The 20,956-nt window shown below is 41.6% G+C and overlaps 2 protein-coding genes across 2 annotated transcripts; both read left to right on the top strand.

Annotated features, from left to right (window-relative positions):
• Positions 1–982: 982 nt before the first annotated feature.
• Positions 983–11,377, top strand: LOC311064383 (uncharacterized protein; the record flags this gene model as incomplete). The annotated part of the gene is made up of 5 exons (XM_084084214.1): positions 983–1,237; positions 1,345–1,613; positions 9,756–9,762; positions 10,755–10,997; positions 11,105–11,377. The coding sequence occupies 5 exons, from the start codon at positions 983–985 to the stop codon at positions 11,375–11,377; spliced, it is 1,047 nt and encodes a 348-aa protein (XP_083940340.1).
• Positions 11,378–19,993: 8,616 nt separating this feature from the next.
• Positions 19,994–20,763, top strand: LOC311064123 (gamma-crystallin M3-like; the record flags this gene model as incomplete). Its single annotated transcript, XM_084083889.1, has 3 exons — positions 19,994–20,008; positions 20,141–20,383; positions 20,491–20,763. 3 exons carry the CDS (start codon positions 19,994–19,996, stop codon positions 20,761–20,763), a joined length of 531 nt encoding a protein of 176 aa, XP_083940015.1.
• Between the last annotated feature and the right edge of the window lie 193 nt (positions 20,764–20,956).

Raw genomic sequence — 20,956 nt, 5'->3', positions numbered from 1 at the left:
GGATCATCTTTCTTTCAAATTGGTAGATACTGTTACTGTAACTTAAGTTGTGTCAATTATTTACTCAGTTCATACAAGCTCATCCTTAAAATGTGACATTTGTGGATAAATATTAAGCTACTGCGTCCTCCAGGATTATCTGATGCATCTAGATATAATGGGGGGAAATTATATTCCTACATAGTATATATGGGATTTGTGTGAGAAAGGCTATGTTGTGACCTCCCAGATCTAATTAATACAAACCACAACTTTTCTTTAATCCTGGCTTAAGCTGGTGGCAATATATTCATAGAAGATATTTTTCAACAGAAATATTTATAAATTCTATACTCTGCATTATTACCTATGTATATGTACTATATTTAGTTTCACCTATTGTGTCTATCAGTAGTTTCATTAGCTAACAATACACTAATGTTAACACTGTTCTTACAGTATAACAAGCCTGTCAGTCAATTATTCCCACGCAAACAGGCGTTCAGTCAAATGTAGTAAATCTGTCATCATGGTTTTGCACTGAAATACAGTAAAATACCCAATGAAATACCTCACCATGTACAGTACAGAGGATGTGTGGAAGCTTCTTTTTACCTCTTTATGTTAGGAAACAATATGTACACATGAAACTGTACCACACATCATCTATAGTGCTCAATAGGTATGTATGTCATGTGCTGGGTCAGGGGATTTACACAATAGAGGCCCCTACTACTCTTTGGCTTTGGGCTAGTATAAAAGTAAGGGTTAAAATGGACAGCAAACCAGAGCAGTGACAACTCAGTCCTGAGCAAGAACCAGCAATCATGACCATGGGAAAGGTACAGTAGGCGCCAAAGCACTTTCATAACACATTGTAAAACTTCCTAACTTTCAGCTAAATGTATCCAATATCAAGCATTTAGTTTCATAACAATAGCAATACAACACAGTAAATAGTATGCTTCTATAGCATCTCAGAGCTCATAAAAAATGTACCATTATGTGTTTTCAGATCATCTTCTACGAGGACAGGAACTTCCAGGGTCGTTCCTATGAGTGCATGAATGACTTCGCTGACATGTCCTCCTACCTGAGCAGGTGCCACTCCTGCAGGGTGGAGAGCGGCTGCTTCATGGTGTACGACCGCCCCAACTACATGGGAAACCAGCACTTCATGAGGAGGGGAGAGTACTCTGACTACATGCAGATGTTTGGATGGAGAGACTGCATTAGGTCCTGCCGCATGATCCCCATGGTAGGATGAATGTGCTTATAATCTTGTATAATCTCCTGGATCATTTAATTTCTACTTAATTTCAAATTAAAGTCCATCGCTATAAACCGTTCCTTTTCCACAAACAGCACAGAGGTCAGTTCAGGATGAAGATCTACGAGAGGGAGAACTTCGGTGGACAGAGTCACGAGATGATGGATGACTGTGACAACATCATGGACCGTTACCAGATGAACAACTGCCAGTCCTGCAACGTGATGGACGGCCACTGGCTGATGTACGAGCAGGCCCACTACAGAGGCAGGATGCACTACATGAGGCCTGGAGAGTACAGGAACTTCAATCAGATGGGAATGAGCGGCATGAAGTTCATGAGCATGAAGCGCATCATGGATATGTAGATGTCTTTCCAAGGAACTAATTGTTAAATATTAGAAAATAAAGTTGGAATTTATTAATAAGGATGGGACTCTGAGTCATCAATATAAATGATTACGTTGAACTATAAGATTGAGAGCAACATTTTTAACAGTATTTTAACAGTATCTAACAGTATTAGATTATTAGGCATTAATGACATTTTATCAGATTTATTTTGCTCATTATTTTATTATACAGTTTATATACCCACATACAGTAATGATATAATACAACGTCTCATTAGTAATTAGTCATTATCTCTGTCAGGCCGGAAGTCCAGGAGGCAGAGATGATGTTATCGCCCTTGTTTGTGTATCTGTGTTTTTGACTGTGTGTGACTAATCTTGAAAACAGCTGAACTGATCAGCGTCAAACATTTCATGCATGCTGCCAGTAGGACAAGTAAGACATTCCACTCAAATTGGCTATATGATTGCCTTCCAAATATGAATCACACATTGAAGGTCAAAAGATTAATCAGAGGTGCAACAAATGTCACTGTTTGTTGCAGAAATATGGTTTTCCACCAAATTAGGGATCTCATTAAGGATCTCAGGAGTCATGTGACAAAGAGCATCAAACAGGGTTTTGAAATATCAGACTGTAATTGGCTTCCAAAATGTGTGGGAGGGGCCTATGTCTTAAAAAGCAAAAAAGAAACATCCACCAGGTCAGGTAGGTTAGTGGGCCAGCAATGTTCGGAATTCGCCAATCAGGCTGGACTGTGAAAAATCGGACAGATCGGACGGATCCATCTTGATCATTTGACTAAAGAGATAATATGTACCGATTTGCGTAATGTTTGGACAACATTTGTATGTGTAAAAAATGTTTTGCAAAAATCGGCCTCCTGGTGGTACTAGGCTAATAGGGCAATGTTGAAAGGGTGGCATTTGTTCCACAACGTAGTGCAAATGTGCGTGCAAAGTTCCACCATAATCGGACCTGCGGCATTTTGTTAAAAACGGGCCACTCCTGCGAAGTTAAGATGTCAATCTTAGCCAATCAGGTTGGAATATGAAAAATCAAACAGATTCGTCTTGATCACATGACTGTAGAGGTCATGTGTACCGATTTGCGTGAAATTTGGATAAAATCTGAACTAGTAATATCCAAAAATGTGTTTTAAATAAGTCTGCCTCCTGGTGGCGCTATATAAGGCAGATGTGAAAAATGCAGGTCAAAGGTTTTTCCTTGGCCTCTAGGGAGTGCACATACAAAGTTTTACACAGATCGGTGCAGTTATACTGTACTGTAGGTAAAAACATGAATTGGCCTGTTATAGTTATAATTATATAATTATAAAAAATTCAAGTGGCATTTCTTCCTTGGCTTGTGTGTGCACAGTTTCGCTGCAATCAAGGCAACAGTGCCGGAGATTAGCTGTCCACAGGATGCAAAACATACTCTCTGCATGTTGAGGGGCCTCTATAGGGCATCGCAGTTGCGGCCACTTCCGGGTTCCACTGCAAAATACTCAATGCATTTTTCCCATTGACATTTCCAAAAATATTTATATCCTAGAATAGCCTAGAATCAAGCCATCCAGGGTCCTGGTGAATCATGACCATTAAACATTTTTTTCTGTGATTTTTTTTATTTTATATTTAATGATATGATATACTAGTATATTTAATAAATACCCTTTGTTTTGCCGTTTTCAAAAAAGTTTTTTCACAGAATCAAGCGTTTTAGGGTCATGATTCACCAGGACCCTGGATAGCTTGATTCTAGGCTTAAAATAATTTATATAAATATTTTTGGAAATGTCAATGGGAAAAATGCATTGAGTATTTTGCAGTGGAACCAGGAAGTGCACTTTCACTTTCACTTTCACTTCTGCCACTTCTGTGCCACAAATGTGAAAACTTGCCAAATATCATATAAATGTAATCCCCCCGACACAACTTCCTTGGATCCTAGCGGCTGTAAGTAACCGACAACTTACACAGCCCTGACTAGGCAACCCAGCCAAGCAGATATGCCCTCAGCCCCTGTTTCTTATAGTCTCATTATTTCAGGGTAACTTCAGTTTATTGTCTCCACCAGGCCGAAAGGCATGGCGAGAGAGTATATTTTGCACCCTGTCCGTCCGTCCGTCCGTCCGTCCGTCCGCGTGTCCATCTGTCTGTTACCAGCTAATCTCCAGCACCGTTGGCCCGCTCGCTGCGAAACTGTGCACAGTGCACACACTCCCTGGATGCCTATTCAGAACCTCTGCCCCGGGTTTTTCACATAGACCTGTTATAGCGCCACCAGGAGGCAGATTTGTGCAAAACATTTTGTTTTATATTACTCCTGCAGATTGTATCCAAACATCACGCAAACACGGTACACAGTATCTCTATAGTCATGTTATCAACACGGATCTGTCCGATTTTCCATATTCCATCCAGAGGTCGCGTTAGTCCGATAATTGCCGGTTTTGACCGTTTTTTTATGACAAAGACCGGAAAAAATTAATCTCTCCGGACATCCTGACCGGTTGATAATGACACGGCTGTTCATTAATTATCACCGCAAAATTAGGCACATTTCAAATCCTCTGCTTTGCAAGCTCGCTCTCTCTCTCTCTCTCTCTCTCGCTCGCTCGCTCTTTCTCTCTCTCTCTCTCTTAACAGCGTGCGTGTGTTTCTGGGAGAGAGAGAGAGAGAGAGAGACGTACTAGACGTAGAAAGAAAAGAGTTTGTCACACGCTGTTAGGTTACACCTATTTCCTGTTAATAATAACCAGTGTAAAATGGGCTGCATTGGGCGGTAAATAGGAGACACTTTATTGTGAAGGTACAACAGGAAAAAGAAGAGAGCTAGTTGTTGCTGCTGCTGCGTAGCCAGCGGACTCGGCAGTCCGCGGTCCGGTTACAAGTTACATTATATAAAGTTGTGTATTTAACAGCCAGTCACACACAAGTTAGACTGAAAGAACGAGCCCAATCGATGGTCTTGAAGGGCGGAGCCAAACCCAGGCGCTGGATTCCAGCGCCTGGGTTTGGAGCACTCTGATTGGTTAGGAGATAACAAGGTCCTAATACCAGCGTTCCTGCAAGGTTCTCCCAGGCTTTTTTTCTTTTGAAACAAAAAAAAAGGCATGGGTTTCCGAGGCTACACACAAGTTGTATCATTACTAGTTAGAATATGTCACAGATACTAGGCTAATACAATGGCACTTGTGAGTAAAGTTGGCAAGTTGCCCTACAGTTTAACAACAGTGCAGGTTGAAGATGAAATCTAACACAGATGCGTAAATACTCTTCACAACAGTTATAGGCTACTGCAACTATGGCATTGAGGTGAAACATGACGTTAATCATAATCGTGGACCTATTTTTAACTCTACTAGACCATACCCGGTGAAAGGCGCAGGTGAAAGTAGTTGCAAAGTTGGGGTTAATGCACGTCCTGTCGCGCGGTTTCTCCCCCGCGCGCATCCCATATATATAAGCACGGAGAATGGCGTAGGCATGTTACTCGCCCGCCCCGGGTCCGTCTGGTGTGTTTACTTTCCACAGAAAGAATTGTGCTGAGAGAGTGGGCGGGGTGTCGGTGTTGCCATGTCGGCGTACTGTAAGCGCTGTAGGGGCAATGTTGGTGGTATAGGGTTCGTTTGGTTTGGCCTCGTTTTCATAGACCTTGCTGCTTGTTTCTCTCGCGAAACCTGGCAACGACGCATGCGCAGTTTGATCAAGAGTCCCCCGAACCAAGACACCGCCGCCACCACCGTGAGGTTACTAGAATTATAGTAGGATGAGGTGGACACGTTAATACGTTACCACTTTGAACTGAATAGCTCTATGAGGAGACGACAAGATTCTCACAACTCATCAACTTTCCCACGGCTGTCCCAACTAGACGCACGGACCGCATCCACTGTCTAATTATACAGTATAACCTCCTATGAGTGAGTAGTGGTCTATATTTATTGCCCTAACAAGTCAGCTGAGCCACGTTATGAAGGATTCATCTGAAATGCCCAATTTTGTGCAGTGCCCTTTGATTAGAAAATGCATACAAACGCAATTGATTATTGAGAAACCATTACGCACGCAGCATGCGCAAATGGTAATGTAGGTAATTAATGTATTTGTGTAAGATGACCCTGCTATATAAAATGTGTATATTATGATGGTTCATGTTCAAATAGCTCAATCCAAAATATAATGCTGTAGGCCTAATTGTTATGCTGTATTTACGCACCTGCTTGTCATTAATGCATACAAATAATTATGACCGTTATTTTTGTCAGATGTCCGATAAATTTGAATCCTTCCGGACATTGGGACCGGCAGATTAAAATCCTAGCGCGACCCCTGATTCCATCCTGATTGGCTAAGATTGGCTTCTAAAGTTTGCAGGATTGGTTTGTTTTGAACAAAATGCCTCAAATCATCAACGCAACATGCGATTTCCGAGAAATTGTGCACGCACATTCCCACTAGGCCGAGGAAGAAATGCCACTAGAAAATGTTTAAATCAGCCTCATGGTGGCGCTATAACAGGCCGATTTGCGTTTTTACCTATAACTGCACCGATCTGCGTGAAACTTTGCACGCAATCTCCCTAGAGGCCAAGGAAAAACCTTTGCCCTGCATTTTTTACATCTGCCTTTTAGAGCGCCACCAGGAGGCTGACTTTTGTAAAACTACTTTTTTGCTATTGCTCCTTCACATTCTGTCCAAAAATCACACGAATCGGTACACAGTATCTCTATAGTCATGTGATAAAGATGGAAGTGTCCGATATTTCATATTCCATCCTAATTGGCCAACAGTGGCTTCCAAAGTTTGCTGGATAGGTCCGTTTGAACAAAATGCCTCAAATCATGAACGCAATGTGTGATTTCTGTGACATTCCCACTAGGTCGAGGAAGAAATGCCACCCTTTTCACATTGGCCTTTTATAGCGCCACCAGCAGGTCTAATTTAGCGAAACACATTTTTGGAACAAAATGCCTCAAATCATGAATGCAGTGTTCGATTGCCCTGCAAGGCCTAAGAAGAAATGGCCCCCCTTTTCACATTGGCTTATTATAGTGCCACCAGGAGGCCACAGTAACCTACCTGACCTGGCGGAGACCTGTGCTCCGAGGAGCACAGGTCACTTTTTCTAGTTGATATTTGATGTGTTACTCTAAGCTCGTTATTCAATAGGAAATTGTATATATACAATGTTGTTATATTGAGTACACATAAAAAGGTACTAGGTTTGGGGTTACTTTTTTTTTTATTATCTGAATTTGAATCAGCTTATCAAACGAGAGTCAGTTCTAATCAAGGAATCTTTCCTATGCACGGCCCTATCTTGCATGTCGCCTCAGCATCAGTGTACTCCTTATCCCTAAACTCTTTTGCCATGTTTTACTATTTTGAAAAACATATTAAAATAGTTCAAACAGCCGATCTAAGCTCACAACGTGTTGATGTAGATCGGCTAGTTGCATTTTTCAATTCAATCAATTGAATGCAAAAACCTTTAACAGGTGTAACTCATGCCCTGTTTGTGCTATAGCCATGCAACTTCAATACACATATGCATCTCATGACGAACAACTATACCGGTCTGACTTTTGATCTAGATCTCGCCGCTCCAGACCAAATGCAGTTGTTTTTTTACGAAACTTGGCAGTAGTAGAGGGTCATGAAAACCTATGTAGAAATGAAATTCACAATCATTGGCCAATATGCGTATCCTCATGACAAACAACTATTACAGCGGTCACAATGACCTCTGACCCTTAGATCTCCCACCATTTTGAATTATATGAAAAACAGTTAAAATCTATCTCCTCCTGGGATTTTTGAGCGATGTATACGAAACCTTTTACACATGAGGACCAATATCTAAAGAAAATGTTCGGTTTTTATTTTTAAGTTAAGAAATGAAGTTTTTATGAGCCAATGAAAATTGCAGTTTTATGAAAATTATTCTTCTGTCCCTAACACATAAATGCAGTCACATTTTTATGAAACTTTGCAGTATGGTAGAGGGTCATTCCAAATATCACTGAAACCAATCTTACTCCAATTGGCCAAAGGGGGGTGCTATAGCAATCGTATGAAAATGCAAACTTTAAACGGGCATGCCTAGTTTGAACACCAGCCATGGAACTTGCTTAAACATGTGCCTTGACTCATGAGGAACACATCTGTCTCTTTGGCCAGTAAGCTCCGCCGAATATTGTAGATCCAATGAATATTGTAGAGGGTATACAGCTTCATAAAAATGTAAAATTAAAACATCTGGCTGTTCTCAATCTTTCTCTCAATCTAAAGTCTGTGGTTCTAATGGCTCAGTCGGTAAAGTGTGTACCTTTAAGTCACAAGGTCTCTTGTTCGAGCCTCAACTCATGCAGGCTTCATTTAAATTGCATTGCAGTGAAATGCTTTTTTGAGAGTAGTTATTTTCTATGTAGGCCTATGACATATTTTGTTGTGGAAACAACAAAATATGATCTACAATCTCACAACTTTCCGGGTTAACAACACGTTGTGAACTTGTAAATTGGCTATTTTCACTTTTTTGTGTCCCTGGGAGACATCAAATTTCTCTTTTGGGTCTCGAGCTAAAAGGTTTGTGAACCACTGATCTAGAGAAGTGTTAGTGAAACAGGGGCCTGGTTCATGGCATAAGGCAAGACTTAATGGTCATCAACAGACACCATCAGGGTGGCCAAAGCTCTAGCTCTATTGGTAGTGTGGCAGGCTGTGAGTCCGAAGGTCAAGAGTTCGATTTCAGTCTATGGCCATGGGTTGAGGTGTCCATGAGTGAGTTCCTTAACCCCTGAGTGCTATTATTATTATTATCCGCATCCTGACCTACAATATTGACCTGTGAAAACAAAATGGCAGCGCTACAGTACGTAGCTTATTTCATATGTCGGGCTTAAAGTTGACTTCTTACAGTGGTAGAAGGGCAACACCGATATCCACAGTCGGAATATGAAGCAGACTAACCACATATTGTCACCATGGTGACAAAATGTATAAGCCTAATTAGAATACTTACAATCCATCTGTGTTGTCTAGAAAGATGAAGTAAAATAAATTGCAAACTTTTGTCATAACAGAATTTGTGACACGAGTTTGAAATCTGCATTATAAGCAACACAATACAGAGATATATTACAATATCCACAACCCCTCAGCACTCTGCTCAGCTGTTCAGAATGCTCATTTGTTAATTGCATGGGCTGCTTTGTCTCAAGTTCAATCTATTCTGTTTCTATGGCTTATTGTGCTATTATTGCATATTGCTTTTTGCCTTTTATTCCTTGGCCCCTGTATCACTGCTTGCAGCTATATTTAGTGCGTGCGTGCAAAACAGGCCAAGTGTTTCGACTGCATCATTTCCACAATAACAGTGGAGGGTGGGGCCATTAACGGTCAACCATAGACTAGAAGGTCCTGGGTTCGATTCCCGCAGGGGACGCTGTGGGCGCTGTTCTCTCCTCCGCGTCATCAGTGCCCATACCCTAGGTGGGGTTGGCGAAAGGGCCTTTCTGTGTGGAGTTTGCATGTTCTCCCCGTGTCTCCTAGGGTAGGTACCCTCACAAAAACATGCAGTAATCCTGGTCACTATACTGCCTCCCCCTGGCCAGCCGGGGCGCCTGATGGAGGGGAAAGGAACTGGTTGGAATAACGTGTTCCTTCTACGAGTTACGTCCAACCAGGGAAACTCTCCCCTGTCAGGTGATAAGAAGGTCAGTTGGCTCTCGTGCATTGAAGTAGGCATGAGCTCGGCCCTGGCCTCCCTAGGTTGGCAGAGGGAAGGTAGTGGCCAGGATTACATAGATAATTGGCATTGGGTGTAAAAAATAGGGGTTACAAAATAGTGGGATAAAAATTAAAACAAAAAAAAACTTAGACATGGGCACCCCCTAGGCCGTGCCTGGGTCAAGAAGAGTGGGCACTCTTCCGGAAGACTGGGCACTTTACGGGGGAAGACTGGGCACGTTTTAGTAAAACCATGTCTAACCCTAACCTTAATCCTAACCTCAGTAAGAATATGCATAACTCTAACAACTCTGCAAATTATTGAATGCTAATCTGACATACAATCTTACAATAAATGCACAAAATCTATGTACATCTGTATGTCTGTAAATCACGTTGTGTTGGGGTAGGCCTGTTGTGAGCTTTCATATGGGTGTGCAGATCCAATAAGGAAAATAGACGATTAGCAGTAGTCTGCACTGAACAAATATGAAATGAGCTTTACTTAGTTGTGTGCCTGTGTTCAGTTCAGTTCAGTTCAGTTCATAAAAAATGTCAGATTAATATTATTAATATTAACATATTAATTTGTTTATATGTGCTCTTTTTGTAATGTTGCTTGTTTTCTGTATGGGGACTATACGGATGGAAATTAGAATTATTGCTAAATCCGGCATATTTACCTTGCATTGTGGTGTTCATTAATGGTGTTCATTGAAATGTGGTTGAGAGTGAAAGTGTCCCAGTTGATTAAACTGCAGAGATACTGAAGTGCATAATATATCATATATATCAAGAATAAAATAAAAACAATTATTTACATACACACAGGCACACGCACACGCACACGCACACACACACACACACACACACACACACACACACACACACACACACACAAACTATGACAAACTATGTGTACTGTATATAATCCAAAAGATAAATATAATAATATCAATATAATAAAAAATACAAATAGAAATACAACATTTTCAGATAAATGAGCTTTCTCTCAATTTTATTCTTGTCAGTGGAAAATTCTATCCAGAAAGGGATTTGACTGTGTTACAGTACATAGTGAGCAAGCACCTAAACAGTCTATACGCTTCTATAGCATGTTGCTGGGTCAGGAATTTAAACAATAGGGGGCACACTGTATAAAGGTAAAGGGCTAAAACAGGTACAGTATCAGTTCACCAACAGTTCTCTGATAGCTCTGAGAAAACACGACAACCATCAACATGGGCAAGGTAAGAAATATTATGTAGTACAGGAGGAAATAAATACTGAATATAAAAGATTAACATTGATTGATTGTGCCAACAGATAACTGACAAGTGATGAATATACGGTATATTTTGATTCAGTATGTGCCTTTCTAGTTGACATTCCCTTATGTTTGTTTTCAGGTCATCTTCTACGAGGACAGGAACTTCCAGGGTCGCTCTTATGAGTGCATGAGCGACTGCTCTGACTTCTCCACCTACCTGAGCAGGTGCCACTCCTGCAGGGTCGAGACCGGCTGCTTCATGGCCTACGACCGCCCCAACTACATGGGAAACCAGTACTTCATGAGGAGGGGAGAGTACTCTGACTACATGAGCATGTGGGGATGGAGCGGCGGCATCAGGTCCTGCCGTATGATCCCCATGGTACGTATAAAGTAGCTGCTTTCATAGTCACAACAGGTACAAGGAAGATGCATATTGCAGTTTTATTTTTAAGGGTATTCATGTCTGTTTCTGTTGTCTTCAAACAGCACAGAGGCCAGTTCAGGATGAAGATCTACGAGAGGGAGAACTTCGGTGGACAGAGTCACGAGCTGATGGATGACTGTGACTCCATCATGGACCGTTACCAGATGAACAACTGCCAGTCCTGCAACGTGATGGACGGCCACTGGCTGATGTACGAGCAGCCCCACTACAGAGGCAGGATGCACTACATGAGGCCTGGAGAGTACAGGAGCTTCAATCAGATGGGAATGAGCGGCATGAGGTTCCAGAGCATGAAGCGCATCATGGATATGTAGATGTCTTTCCAAGGAACTAATTGTTAAATATTAGAAAATAAAGTTGTAATTTATTCATAATTATGTGATTCTGAGTCATCAATATGAACAAAAGAAAATATTTTTAAGATTGAGAGCAGTGTTTTCCACAATAGAGCACCGAAGTCTGACGTAATTTACACATCCTAGTTTGTCTACCTGGTTCGCGGTTTTCCACCCCCATTCTGAATATCCCCATAGACGTCTTTAATATCGCGTCAAATAAGAACTGTGTTCCAAAAATAAAACAAATGACCCTGGCGGTTTTACTCTTATGGATATGAAGCATCAACTGACGGTGAGAAAACGATAATGAATTAGTTATATTTTCGCCAGAAACAGACTGTATCAAATATAAGTGACTGACTATCATAAACGATACAGAAACTCCTCCCTGACAATATCGCCGAGACAGTTTGTTTATTTTTGGACCACAATTCTTATATGAGACGATTCTAAGATGACCCAATTTATTCTCCATAGCTAAATTACTTTACGAACCTGGGGATGAACGAGTGACGTCAGGACTTCTGTACTCTATAGTGTTAGAGGGGGAATAGAGAGACATTCCATGAGGCCTGGAGAGTATGGAAGTAGAGCCCTGCGCGGGAGTATTTTCTTAATCCCGCTCCCGCCTGCTCCCGTTGGTTTTTTGACCACTCCCGCACGTTCCCGCATTGACTTTTTTTCTGACCGCCCGCAGTTAATTACTGACCGCCGCTCCCTCTCGCAATAAAAAATTAAATCCCATTCTGTCCCGCGTCATCCCACGGGTTCATTTAACATTTACTCCCGCATCATCCCGCGGGTTAATTTCATCATTAAATGATAAAATGAAGCCGCGGGGCGATGAAAGATGTAGTACCGCATCATCCCGCCGGGAACCCGCGGGATGTTGAAAGATGTAGTAGGCTACCGCATCATCCCGCTGGTTAACATTAAATGACCAAATGAACCCGCGGGATGATGCGCTAAAACCCGCAATATTTCCATTGAGATCGAAAAACATTACATACAGAAAAAGAATGAGAGCGCGAGAGATAGAAAGAGAGGCCACCGTGTCACGGCCATATAAGGACAGCAACAATATTATACTAGAAAAAGTGCTCCTCGGAGCACAAGTCTCCGCCAGCAGACTTGGGAATGTTGGGAATGTTCTACTTCTTATGTTCTAATTCTTACAAAAAATAGAACATGCTACGGTGTCATAGTAACATGACACAAGTGTCCTATCCGTCTGTATAAGTGTCCTATCCGTCCTGTCTGTATAAGTGTCCTATCCGTCCTGTCTGTATAAGTGTCCTATCCGTTCTGTCTGTATAAGTGTCCTATCCGTCCTGTCTGTATAAGTGTCCTATCCGTCCTGTCTATGTAAGTGTCCTATGTAAGTGTCCTATCTGTCCTGTCTGTGTAAGTGTGATTATTCCTGTCTTACCTCACTTTGAAAGAGGCTAAGACTCTTTCAAAGTGACACATGTATTTATAGGCCGCTATACGTCACTAGCCAATCAGATCACACTATTTCACCGTATTGTCACGTGTCACGTGAGGCTTGACCAATGTTAGCTTGACATGTGGAAAGTGAAAACAATGTCTCCTGGCGGAGACAATAATGCGTGTGTTTAAATACCGCCCGCGCCCGCAAGATTTGCGTTGGGTCCTGCGGGTACCGCGGGATCCCACTCCCGATGCAGTGCTCTATATGGAAGCTTCAATGAGATGGGAATGAGCAGCATGAGGTTCATGAGCATGAAGCACATCATGGACATGTGCTAAATCTAAACATCAATAAATGATTACAAGATTTTCTAAAATCTGGTCTTGCTATAATTATTTCAAACTAATCTATCCACTGTGGCTAATTCCCAGAACAAACTGATGAGTAGTACCGATAAAGAAAACTTTCAATGATTAAAACAAGTACTAATTAGAAAGCAATCTGCTCAGTAGATTAATAAACTAGAAAGGTGCACTTCTCTGAAAGCAGATGTTCGCCATGCCTGCTCTCCTACCCAGGGCTTTGTCAGTCATGGGTTGCAGCAATCAGGATACTAGGGACGTTTGTACAACAGACGGTGCAACTGTTGGCGTTTGTGGCATGCCCTATGGACAGAAGTGAAAGCTGTTTTGGAGGTGTGCACTATGGATGCCCCTCAACATCCGATTCACATTTGGGGTAAGATTGGATCTTGTGGTTATGATATATAGCGTTTTCTGTAAGAAATACACACATTTTGCGTGAGAATCTGTATAGCTGGGAATTGTTTTTAGATTTTTGGCATGGTGTTAGATATGGGCATAAGGTTTACAAAAAACATCACAAACAAGTTCGGCTGGCCCCCTAGTGGTCTGTTTGCAGAAACTCCAATATTAGTCGGGTCAGTATATAAACCCCCAAATAATTGATACAAAATATTTTTCAATGGACTCTGTTACTATTGGACATGCTAAATGTCATATTGTATTAAAAATCTAGGAAAATCTAACTTCTGATAGGCGTCATTTTCAAGATGGCGTCCATGATGGCTGCATGCTTGCCTCTCACCGCCATGACCGCTCTGTTACTGGCTACGTGCAGTTGCTCTCTCAACTCGATCAACTAGGTGACAGACAAGCTAATACACAAGACAACACATCGTTGTTCTTTGTAAACTGGCTGTAGGTGTGAAATAAGGAGGGCTCGGGCTGCTAGAATCAAGTGCTGCTATGATAGACTGACTGACCAGGGATGATTATTGCCTGCAGCAATATGGGGGAACAAAGTTGTTCCCCCATCAGTTAAAGTGAGAGCACACGCACAAACCGTGGCATGTGTGATCATGGATTCCTTATTAATCGAGGTGAAAACATGCAATTTAATGTCATTGGCAATGTCTGTTATTGTAGGCTGCTACAGTTAGGCTGGATTTCATATGATATAGCTGACATCTCGCCTACTGTGTTAGAACAGCGTTTTAGGTTTGTCGGGTCCATAAAACAGTGGGTGCCATCCGGTGCGTCCTTCTTTTTTTTAAGTCGGCTCCACTCGGATATCGGAACCAATTTCAGGGGTCCATTAGGGTTTGGGTCCGTCATTTTGAACCCATGAAGAGCTCTATGTGTATAATATATAATCTAATATTTTCACTATTTATTCTGACTTCCTGATTACTAAGCGATGTTTATTGAAATGCAATGTTTCATGTAGTTCTTCTAACTTTCACTATAAGCTTGAATTTCCCTTAAATAGAAAGTCTGAAAATTACTTAAACATTTAAAATCTGTTCTTTATCCAGAGCTGTAGTGCTTATAGACCCCTTAACAGACGACGGTACACTGGCTCCAAACGTCATACTGGCTCCAAATGAAACCCATTCTGTCAGGTCTCGCTAGGACGCGCCTCACTAGCCAACACACAAGAGGGGGTTGGGGTGCGCTGAAACCAGCGCACCCCAAAACAACTGTTGAGAATTGATTGCATGAAACAATCACCTGTGCATCCAGTCTCAATGTTAGTAAACAAATAATTGGTCTATAGTTAGTTAATTCAATTCCGAGGAGTCCATTTGGTTACATACACTTCAGAGCTACACCAAAACTGACAGTGAATGTCATGACGTGACCCCCTCCCCTCTACATTTGGGTGGAATAAATGTAGATTTACCTCTAAACAGGGTCGGTGCTCTTGTGGTGGTGTGTAGTAGGTAAGGTCATAGGTGCCGATAGGGTGGGGGCTTCGGGACCAAAGCCCCATGCACAACTGGTCAGCCCCCTCATGAATGTCAAATATTGGGGCCCAATTTCATTACCATTAGCCTACTATAGCGCGGCGCAGCTCTGAAGGTGCAAATGTGTGCCCGTGAGAGAGCCGCAACGCGGCATTAACACCTAGATTCTAGAACAAGAGCCCAGACAGAGTGCTAAAAGAGAATCAGCGGCCAGAGGAATTTAATCATCAACCCCCCCCCCCCCCCCCCCAATCCTGTAGGTTCATCAAGTTACATAGGGCCTATGTCATAGGCCACCAGGTGGGATTCATGAATTAAATTACAGAGGTGAGTAATTAAGTACATGTACTGAAGTACTGTAATTAAGTACAATTTTGAGGCATTTGTAAGCTACTTTACTGGAGTATTTCCAATTTCCAATACTTTTACTTCTATCCACTACATCTCAGAGGCAATTATTGTACTTTTACTCCACTAGGCCTACAATGATTTGAAAACTTGAGTTACTTTGTAGATTTTGATTATTATTACAAAACAAACAGTAACCACTTCAGCCCATATCGGCTATTTGAAAATAGTAGATCTACAAGCTTACAATGCTCACGAATCACATTTGAGGGAGGCATTGTGAGCTTGTAGATCTGCTTGAGGTCAGGTTCAGCCCCCCTAGCCGTGCACAAAATCCGGCACCCCTGGGTAAGGTGTTGACCGTCACACATGTGCTTGTGTCGTCACTGTATTCTGAGCCTCCACAGCCTCATGGGGTTCAGCGAAGTGACAAACAGTGTATAATGGGCCGCACCGGCCCGCACGGCCTCCAAATTGTTTTATTATCTCAAACTGCAGAAGTCTATAGACATTGCAGTCATTGCAATGTGGGAACAAAAGATAGGCCTTTACTGAGCGCTGAAATGTAAGTGTTAGATAGGGGCTTACTGGATAGGTTGATGACGTTCAGTGCGTCTTCCCTCTGCCCATCCTGGGCGCACTCCTCGGTGGAAGTCTTGCCGCGTCTGCCGCATACATTTCTTCTTTCGTGGGGTACACTGTCCATTCTTAAAAGAAACGTCCCACAAAGATGAATTGCGTGTCAACATCCCAGTTCTGTCTCCGTCTTCTTCGTGTGTTTGTTGTTGGCAGTTGGCACATCCGATTGTTCCGTAGTGGGTGAGCGCCACCCATAGACGCCGCCTCTCTGGTAGGTAGTCCGCCGAATCCCTTTCGAACGTCCTCTTTTTGTAGGCTATGATCTCTGTCTCTAGACTAGGCCTGCTCTAGTTGTCGTTTGCGGTTATCGCATTCTCTCTCACTTTGGCTAATTGGGATGACACCTCATGCATAGTCAGTGCCATGAGATCAAATGAACCCTTATTTAAAATCGTGCACCCTCGATCACAGAAGTTATCATCGTCTTTACCCCATGTAACCTGGTGTGGCAAGGAATTTACTCCTGTTTGGCGTGATCGCGTGCACCCTTTTTCTGCATGCTGTGTGTGTGTGTGTGTGTGTGTGTGTGTGTGTGTGTGTGTGTGTGTGTGTGTGTGTGTGTGTGCGCGCGCGCGCGCTCTTGCTGTGTGGTATTAGGCTGGGTTGAGTATTACCTTAGCTGCCCCTGTTAATGGTTGTTGCCCACTGGCCAGAAGACTCTGCTTGTATCTGTAGAATGTATTGTGGTTTCTGATTATACTACATAATGGTAACTGTAGGCCTACTTTGTTAAGGTTTGTGATTTTAATTAGGGATTGAATAAATATTGTCTCCTTGTACCTACAATACATGTGATTACAGTACCTTCTGTGATTTTATAAATAAACTTCCAGGTGTTTGGGGGAAACTCACGTCTCAGGTCTCATTGTTCGAAACTGTGTTTTTGGGGAACCCAATTTATAGAAATTCTTCATTCATTATTTTCCTTGATAGTCGTACATTTATTATTTAAGAGTTAATTCCTTGCCACACCAGGTTACATTCTGGTGTTAGTCGGCAGGTTTCAATGAGATTCCACTCGGCTCCGTCGGACTCTCAGTTAACTATACACCCAGGACTCTGTATGTGTGGGGGAGAGACAAACAAAATATATGAACAAACAATAGATAGCTCAAATAATCAAATCGAACAATGACACTAAAATCAACCTAAACAAATCAGCAGTGGTGATATCTAAAGGAGGTGATATAAATGACAAACATTTAGAACACTATACAACCAAATAAAGTATATCTCAACAAGTTGTGTTTGCGTACCGTAAGTTCTCTGTATGTTCTCATACCCTCTAGTCACACTTGGCATATGAAATCAGTGAGGCATGTCAACCTGAGTGATCACAACAGATTGTTATGAAACCAAAATATGAATATAAGGCATAGGGCAGACGGCTCTTAAAGGCAATGGCATCTGGCACGCTGATTGTTTTAATGAATGTAACGCCCAAACCACACCTATGCATAATGTAAGGGGTAGCGCAGGTGTTTTAGGGATAAGGCTGGTGCCGCAAGATAGCAACACAGCCATGGGAACGCCCCTTGCGCAATGCTAAATCCCCAAATAATGGGTAGTAGCGAGGCTCGGGCGCAATATAGGGCCCTGTGTGTGCAAAGCTTCACCCCAATCGGTTGGGTGGTGCTAGAGAGCTCTGTTCAGAGACACACAGATGGACAGGGGCGAAAACATAATCTCCACCTCCTGGCGGTTCCTGGTGGACAAAATGATGAGGAAGAAAATAAGCAGAAAGGCAATAACCCAAAAGAGGTGAATGAAGTCATGCAGGTGAATTAACTTCAACTGAAGGATATGCTGAACATGTAACTTTACTCATTCTGTATGTGTAGCGTAACATTCTTACTTGCAACAACAAAAATTCAGGAAGTAGCTGTTTTTCTTACCGTTAAACTGTTTATGATGTATATGTTCTGCATAGTAGTGTATATCTGTCTGTCATTTATTTTATTGTCTCCATGAATTCAGTACATGAGGATCTCATTTGAAACAAGCCATTGCGGCTTCCATGAGCGATCCATTTTAGTTGACCTTGTATTGTAAACTGTACTTCCTGTGCTTTTTCTCTGCAACCTTCTAAATAAAGTATTCAATCAAAACAGATATTATATTATGCCAATTATGTTTTTTGATTGATAATAATGTGTCAGCCATGAGTGAGCTGAATTTCCTCTGAGATCAATTCAGCTAGACTTTACAATTTGGGATTGTAACTCAACTCATCTCAACTTGTTTTAATATACAGTAGCCCTTAATAGCTGTACTGGGCCGTCCAGACCACAACTAAAACTATACTATAACTATACGTAAATATATTGTTTAAAATAATCATTTTAACTAAAGTGGATGGCAGAGTCTACTCTAATAAAAGCAGCTCTATAAAAAAAGCAGCTCTATGAAAAATAATCACATGCATAGCCTACTGTGTATTTGTAAATGCGTTGTTTCAGCCTTAATGTTTAATACAAAGCCATAGGAAAGCAATATACATTGTCAGATTTGTCATCGCTTAATGGAAATACAGTACAAGTAGTGCTTCATGGTCACTTACAATCAAAGGTCATGTTACCAAATGAATGACCATATTGTATGTTATTTTCTACTGGTCAATATAGTAAACATGTCTATATCTCAACAGTTTTTGAGTTATAGTGGAACATGTAATTCTGACATAATACACTTGACTCCACTTTGAACACTACCAATTATGCGGTGAATTTGCGAAATATGCGGAAAGTTGTGAAATATGCGGCAATATGCGAAAGATATGCGAAAAGTTGCGAAATATGCGGAAATATGCGATGCGAAACACATGTTATCCGATGCGATGCGCATATTATGCGATGCGATGCAGCCTTTTTGAAAAAACGTTACCCCCGCATAATTATGCGCCATTTTGCTGATTATGCGATCGCATAATCGCAATGAATAGACACAATCAACCAAATGACCAAAAGACAGACAGACAGACAGACAGACAGACAGACAGACAAGTGAACAATACCCCTCCCTGAGGGGACAAGATAATTATTCAGCAGGATTGCATCAGATAAAGATTACTTAAATACTTAAATAAAAGACAAACAAAGGAGTAAAAGTTTGACAACATAGTTTGGGGGTCGTGGCTGTGGCAAGTAGATGTGCTGTAAACACCATATGAATAATATCACATATTTTCTGCATTTCAGTCTCTCCTCACATTAAATCATTAAATTAAGTTCCCTTTAATAAAAGAAAAAAATACTTCATGGTGTTGCAATAGCACTACTACTACTACTATGAAGCCCAGAGGTCCATCTCCACCATTTCATTACAATGACCATCCTCATCATTAAAACCATCACCATCAACAAAGTTATTACAGTACGAGTAAAATGTGTGTGTGACATTACAATGTTTTTTAAATTAAAATATGATTAACACATCAGTATCACAATTGAACCAGTGCAATGCAAATATCAACATAACATGAGTGGTACTGTACAGTAGCATTATTTGACCATCAGTAAGAGAAAAGTGCTATTTTCATTGTCATTATGTACGTATGTACTGGGTATGTATTAGGAAATAATCACAGGTAGGGATCCACTTGACACACAGAAGGCCACAGAGTGTGTTTTCAAATATTATGTTAAAGGGACAATTGTCTCTTAGAATGTATTGTTACTTACTCTATGGAAACATCTATTCTAAAGTCTTCTAGGGGATCCAGTCACATGGAAATGGGACAAACACCCTTCTACTCTATAGGCCTCTATACCATGTTGCTGGGTCAGGGGTTTACACAATGGGGGCCACAGATTCTTTGGGTTTGGTCAGGTATAAAAGTAAGGGTTAAAACAGAGATGACAACAGTGTAGCAGTGACACAGTTCTGAGGAGAAAACACCACAACCATGACCATGGGAAAGGTAAGCCCAGTGAGCTTACAGGCAGATTTTTTAAACAATACATGTTAAATACATTTTCAAGTCACAATAATTGATCAATAAGAGGATGTCTTAAACAGTCTTTTAAAATACATTTAATTATTTTAATTTCAGATCATCTTCTACGAGGACAGGAACTTCCAGGGTCGTTCCTATGAATGCATGAGCGACTGCTCTGACATGTCCTCCTACCTGAGCAGGTGCCACTCCTGCAGGGTGGAGAGCGGCTGCTTCATGGTGTACGACCGCACCAACTACATGGGAAACCAGCACTTCATGAGGAGGGGAGAGTACTCTGACTACATGCAGATGTTTGGATGGAGAGACTGCATTAGGTCCTGCCGCATGATCCCCATGGTAGGATGAATTTGCTTACAATCTTGTATAATCTCCTGGATAATTTAATTTCTACTTAATTTCAAGTTAAAGTCCATCGCTATAAACCTTTCCTTTTCCACAAACAGCACAGAGGCCAGTTCAGGATGAAGATCTACGAGAGGGAGAACTTCGGTGGACAGAGTCACGAGATGATGGATGACTGTGACAACATCATGGACCGTTACCAGATGAACAACTGCCAGTCCTGCAACGTGATGGACGGCCACTGGCTGATGTACGAGCAGCCCCAGTACAGAGGCAGGATGCACTACATGAGGCCTGGAGAGTACAGGAACTTCAATCAGATGGGAATGAGCGGCATGAGGTTCCAGAGCATGAAGCGCATCATGGATATGTAGATGTCTTTCCAAGGAAATAATAATAAAGTTGTACTTTATTCATAATTACGGGACTCTGAGTCATCAATATGAACAAAATAAATTATTTTCAAGATTGAGAGCAGCGTTTAGTGTTAGTGTTACAATAGTGTTAGAGGGGGAATAGCCCCACTCCAGAGACAGGATATGGTGCATGGGGCCTGGAGAGACCAGA

Source organism: Gymnoscopelus microlampas, assembly GCF_963454915.1.
Source record: "Gymnoscopelus microlampas genome assembly, chromosome: 17".
Taxonomy (NCBI): Eukaryota; Metazoa; Chordata; class Actinopteri; order Myctophiformes; family Myctophidae; genus Gymnoscopelus; species Gymnoscopelus microlampas.
This window is presented reverse-complemented; position numbering and strand designations above follow the sequence as displayed.